At 37.7% G+C, this 6000-nt stretch overlaps 1 protein-coding gene across 1 annotated transcript; it reads left to right on the forward strand.

Annotated features, from left to right (window-relative positions):
• Nucleotides 1-3853: 3853 nt before the first annotated feature.
• On the forward strand, nt 3854-5165 carry LOC110617857 (nucleolar and coiled-body phosphoprotein 1-like). Its single transcript, XM_021760863.1, has 2 exons — nt 3854-3911; nt 4291-5165. Exons 1-2 carry the CDS (start codon nt 3854-3856, stop codon nt 5163-5165), a joined length of 933 nt encoding a protein of 310 aa, XP_021616555.1.
• The last annotated feature ends 835 nt before the right edge of the window (nt 5166-6000 follow it).

Consider the following 6000-nt stretch of genomic DNA (forward strand, 5'->3'; position numbering starts at 1 on the left):
TATATATTTTTACACTCATTTTAAACTCAAAATAATTTATTACATTTATTCATTTTCACCTCACTTCATTTCTTTTCCAGATTGACCAATCACCAATTCAGTTTTATTTCGGAGAGTTTTTATTATATTATAGATAATTTAAAAAAATTAAAACCGATTAATTAAATATTTTCACTCTTTAATATATACACTTAACTAATTTAAAAATAAAATATTATTTAAAATCACATTAAATTTTCTCTAAAATGATGTATTAATCCTCTAAAAAATTATGAATTAAATGTATTATATTATAATGTTTTTAAGTATAAAATACTGTCCCCTTATATGTATATATACCAAATTAATATATGTAGCATTTGTTTGGTTTTATTACTTCAGGACCTTTTGTTTGTTCTATTGTTTTTCTTTTTAGAAATAAATTAAATTATTAAAATTAAATGAACTAAATTTTTATAAAAAGATATTTAAAGGAATAAATTGTTGTAAACAAAAGTCTGTTTTGTTAATAGAATAAAGCCGTAAAAAAATAAATTATTTTTTATTAAAATGGTAGAAACTAAGACATAATTTTTATTAAACCTGAACAATATAATAAATTTGAAAAAAAAACTATATAATAAATTACCACTAAAAGAAAAAGTCAAAAATGTTTTTTGTAGGATGTAATAATGCTGCTAAATTTGCACTCAAGACAACGTTGACAAATCTTGTACGTCCAAAAAGTGATCCAGGGCTAATATAATGTAAGAACATTGTTGGACCCCACAATTATCAGCGCTCAACTAGAGCTAGCATTCCGTGTATCACAGTACAGGGGAATTCATGTGCTCCATAGTTTGATACACATCTCCAACTTTGCCACTAGGTACTATGGGACCTAGTGATTAGTCTCAGAGATTTTTTCTCTAAAGAGCATCTCCTCTTCTAGGCTTTAGGTTTTAAAGAGCATCTCCTCTTCTAGGCTTTAGGTTTTTGTCATTGTTGCTCTATCAACCTCTCTGAACAGGAGAAGGGCTCCTTATCCTTACCTGATTAACCACCATTTTACCGATTTAATTTAAAATTAAATTAAATTAAATAAATTAAAAATTAAAATTTTAATATTTATAAAATTCAAATGAATCGATCTGATCCGATTTGATTCAATTTAATTTGATCGATTTAAATTTTTAATAAATTTTTTATTTTTATATCTCGTTTTTAGTCTTTTAAAAATTTAATTAAAATATTTTAATCTTAATTATAATCTAATATCTTTATATTACTAAAAATAATATACTATTATCACTAATTAGTTCGATTTGATTTTTTTAATTTTTTCTGATTAAAATCGAATCGAATTAAAATAATCAAAATTTTTTAAATTAAAAATCGAATCGAAATGAATAAAAAACTGAATTGAATTTTCAAATTAATTTAGTTTAATCAATTTTTTCGGTTTAAATCAAATAGTGTCCACCCTAAATCTTTCTCCTCATTATTAAGTGTAATTGTAAATATATATATTTTTAGTCTTCTCTATAATAGTATTTTATGGTGAAAATTTTATTAATATTTTTTTGATGTTGTATTGTTAATTCTTGTTGTGTTAATATAAGTCTCTGAAAATTTTTAAATCTTATTTTTCTCTCAATTTGATTCAGCGAGAATAAAGAAGAGGTATATATGGTCGACAGTCAGCAGTGACTCGCAAAGTTATAAAGACTAAAAGGTACAAATGAAATGTCGAAGAGTCAAACTATATTTACCATTTTATATTGTTTGAATATTCTCCTGTGGTATTGAGTTCAAAGATTTTCCTTTATTTTTAGGTCGGTTTAGATTTATATGTTTATGGTCTTTTCTTTTTTTATTTGAAAATTTTAGTTTATAACAGTTTGTCTTCTCTAATTCTGAGTGAATATTTTTAAGTCGATTTTTCATTGTTTGTAGCGAGAGTTTTTATCTTATTTGATATCAATAGTGGTGGTCTGATCTTCCAATAATCAACTCCTGCTTTTTTTTCTTTAGTCGGATTTGAGCTGAATTAGAGAGACTGCTTCGGGTCTCCAGGATTTTCTACAAATCGGACTTTTTTTCAGAGTATAGACCCTTTTGAACTTGTATCTGCTAATTAATGTGCTTGGGATTGGTATATGCTGATTAATGTGGTTGGACTGTAGTTGTTCTCATTTTTCAGGTCTTAATAAATTTTATATAATCAATAAAATCTATCCAATCTTTAATAATAATAATAATAAAAATACTATGGGACCTACCCAACCATTCAAAGCTGTACAAATACCTAAATAACAGGGCAGCTACCGTTTTAATTGTTTTATCAACTTGACACTTAAATTCTACTGGTAGTTATTGACCGTTATTAACTAATAGTTGTTATAATGATAATTAGCAAAAATTATAAAAAAAAAAATATATATTTTTTTCATAATTATCTCCCTTAAATTTTAAATACTAGTCACTAAGCTTTATCATCAAAGTTTACTTCTGTTATAGTATATAAATAATAAGCAAAATATATAAATAAAATAAAAATAAAAATAAATTATACTTTTTAGTTAAATCTTTGTGCGATTTTCAATTTTAACCAATTTTTTTTATAATTTTAGTTAAATTAAAAAATTTAGTTATAATTTTAGTGAAAATAATAAAAAGAGAATGAAATATACTAATATAGCTACTTAATCAGTAAAAAAAAAAAAATTAATGTGGAACCCATATTATTAAAAGTGAATTATATATTTTAGGCAATTATTTATGTAATTTTATAATTTTAATTAATTATTTTTTAATTTTAATTAAAATTTTTAGATCTATGTTGATGTTCTGAGATCCAGAGAACAGGGTTTCTAGTACGTGTGTGTAAGCTTGAGTATGGGGAAAGTGCCCTCCTCCCTTTATTCTTTTCCCTTTGTCTGTCTCACAACTATAGTACCACCTGTCTCTATCATACAGACCCGTATGTACAAAAGCATCAAACGTCTGCCTCACGTCAGGCGGCCATTTAATTCCCTCCGGCGCGCGTGGACAGGGCTGCGAAGGGACGGAACCTGCTCGTTTCTCCCCATGTCCTATCATCGGACCGGCTTCCTTCTTACCGGGCTCGGGCTTACAAACGACCCGGCCTATCATTCAGACTGGACTTCGGGCCGAAGCCGCTGGGTAGGCCCACCTAGGAGTGTTCTGATCTCAAGGCCTGATCTGCTTTTGTGGGCCCCGACTCAGCCTAGGTGGGTGTGAGGCCTAGTGGTTATCAATTGCCCCTTTACCTCCTCAGTAGTTATTGCATAAGTGATGATGGGATAAATATCGAGAACCTATTCTGACCGTGTGGCCCGAGGGCGGTTCCCATCAAAACGTCTCTTTTTCTCTTTACTGTTTTCAAAATTCAAACTCTCCCAATTTTCACAGAACCCTTACCTTCCTTCTTCCTTCTGCATGCTCTGTCCGTCTTGTTCTTCTGCCCCAATCGTCTTTAAGGTACATTTTTCATACTGCCATGGATAGCTCAAAACTTTCCGATGTCACGAATCTATAGTCTAATGTTACATCTTCTACCCTGAGAAATTTCTTTTCCCGTGAGTACCTGGATACACCTCTCTTTCGTATCCGGGCTCTCCTTCGTAATGAGAGGATCGTCCTTCCCGATCCTCCTCCTCCTGGTCTAATCGACCCTAAAAAAGACCACAATTTAGTTTTATTTGTCAAACAGCGCGAGTATGGCCTAACTTTTCCCTTTTCACTCTTCTTTGTCGAAGTCTTCCGGTATTTCGGAATAACCCCTCGGATGCTTGCTCCTAATTCGATTCTTTTTATGTATTCCTTTGAGTCCATCAGTCTGAGCTGGGGTATGGCACCCACAGCTCGTTTGTTTGTTACCTTTTTCTGGCTGGTCCAGGCGGTTCAAGGTTTTTATTACTTTGCCCCCTCGAGGAGGGCTGTCCATTTTCTCGGGTCATAAAGACTCAATCAAAGGCTGGGCAGAGGGGTTTGCTGTGGTAGAGCTGAAGGGGGCCCCGAACTGTCTTGGCAGGTGGACCTCCCTTAGAGGGATGTCCCTCTAGGTTGCAATGATCTCCCACAGCTGAGCCTCTCTGAACAGATCGGCTTTCTTCGACTGACTTCTGTTGAGCAGAAGTATGATGTCGAGAAATGCATGTTCGTGTCCAGTCTTCAAGACTGAAAGGACACGGGTATTTTACTCTGTTTTAGCCATTTTGTTTTTGGTTTTCATTTTTAATTCTTGTTGAATGCTTTTTTCACTCGTTTTGTTTTTGTTTCTTGTAGCTTCTGAGGCTCCCATGGATAAGATCAAACCCCTAAAAAACTTTGTTTTGTCTCGAGAGAGCATGAGGGCTGCTCTAGATGCCTTTCGGGCTGGACAGTCAGTAGCTGATATGACTCGGGAGGTCGCCCAGGTCATTTCTCCCAAATCGGTAGGCCGAACCATTCCTCTTGCCCCAGTTTCCTCTCACACCCCTAAGCCGAGCTCCGAGGATCCAAGTTCTAGGGCCTCCAAGTCTTCCGGCCGCAGCAGGCCCAGCTCCTCTCCCCGATCTCCCAAAGTCTCTAAATCCAAACGGGCCCTCGCTCCTGCTTCCGAGGGTGCTCCTAGGGAGAAGATTGAGGTCGTTCCCACCGAAGAGGGGGCTCTTCAGGGTGAAGGTGAGGTCATTCCCACCAAAGAGGGGGATCTTCAGAGTGAAGGTGAGGTCGCCCTAGCAAGCGAGGCTGCCCCCATAATTGGAGCTGAGGTCGCACCTGTTAGTAAGGGTGCCTCTAAGGAGGGGGCCAAGTCCAAGTCTATTCCCGCAGCTTCTCCCCGGAAGAAGACCTCGGACGATAGTGATATAGCTATCAAGGGGGCTACTGGCAAGCGAGCCTCTTCCTCAGAAGCTCCTGCGGTGCCTCCAGCTCCAAAGAAGGCTCGGGCTTCCAAACAACCGGCTTCAGCCCTGCCTCCCCTCGAGAAGGCGAAGACTTCTGTGGAGCCATTGTTTTCTGCCCCCAACAATGAGGTTTTGAATGCAGAAGACATCTCCCACCAGTCTCTAGCGAGCCCTGTCGTAGAGTTATTGCGGGAGAGGATGTTTGGGGATATCACTGAGGCTTTGGACCCGCGTCTGCTTGCCCTTACTGGCCTTTTAGCTAGCTCTAACTGAGAGCAAATGGCGTTCCGTTCTCGGACTCGGGAGGAGCTCGGGGACATAGTCAGGGAGATGCTTTCTATTCTAATAGTTTTTCTATTTTAATAGTTTTAGGTTGTAGTTTATTCTCATTGTTTTCTATTTTAATAGTTTTTCTTTCCACCAGGTGACGGGTGTCTTCATGGAGATCGACGCCCGTGACCGTCTCTCCAAAGCACCGTAGATAGCCAGATTGAGGAGGCCCGCCGCGAGGAAAATCTCATGGCTACTGGTGATGCTTGGGGCCAGCTTGCTGCAGCTCAAGGTCGCTTGAAGGACCTCGAGGATGAATTGGTCTGGACCTAGGATGCTGTTAATAGGGCCAACGAGAGGGCAGTTGTGGCAGAGTCCCGTTGTGATGAGGTTTTAGTTCAGCTATCCTCTCTAAAAGAAGCTCGGCAGGAAAGGGATGAAGCTATGGCCCAAAGGGATGAGGCCTGGCGTGAACGTGAGATAGCCAAGACAGATCGCGATTTTTCTCAGGTCCATTTCGAGACGGTGAAATCCCAGAAGGAGGAGGCCTTAGCCCGGGTCATTATTCTCAAGCAGGAGCTGAGCAAACGCACCGAGGATCTGAAGAGCCTGACTTTGACTGCAGATGGGCTGAAGCTTCGGAATCAGCAGCTTTGTCAGGAGATTAAGGTCTTAGAGGGGAGGTGCTCTGCCCTTCTCGAGGACGCTAAGTTAACTAAAGACAAGGTCCGATTGGCGTGCGAGGAACGCCTGCGGGAGTATAAAGAGTCTACTGAGCTGAAAGCAGAGATCGATCAGGCCTGCCAGAAGTGTTTACAGGAATATAAGGACTCTTCGG

The sequence above is a fragment of the Manihot esculenta genome, chromosome 6 (genome assembly GCF_001659605.2).
Source record: "Manihot esculenta cultivar AM560-2 chromosome 6, M.esculenta_v8, whole genome shotgun sequence".
Taxonomy (NCBI): Eukaryota; Viridiplantae; Streptophyta; class Magnoliopsida; order Malpighiales; family Euphorbiaceae; genus Manihot; species Manihot esculenta.

What these genes read in the sequence shown, in the direction of transcription:
- LOC110617857 (XM_021760863.1), top strand. Translation starts at nt 3,854, where the DNA reads ATGGCACCCACAGCTCGTTTGTTTGTTACCTTTTTCTGGCTGGTCCAG. An exon ending in GCTGGTCCAGGCGGTTCAAG is followed by an intron (nt 3,912 to 4,290) that starts GTTTTTATTACT and finishes TGTTTCTTGTAG; the next exon opens with CTTCTGAGGCTCCCATGGAT.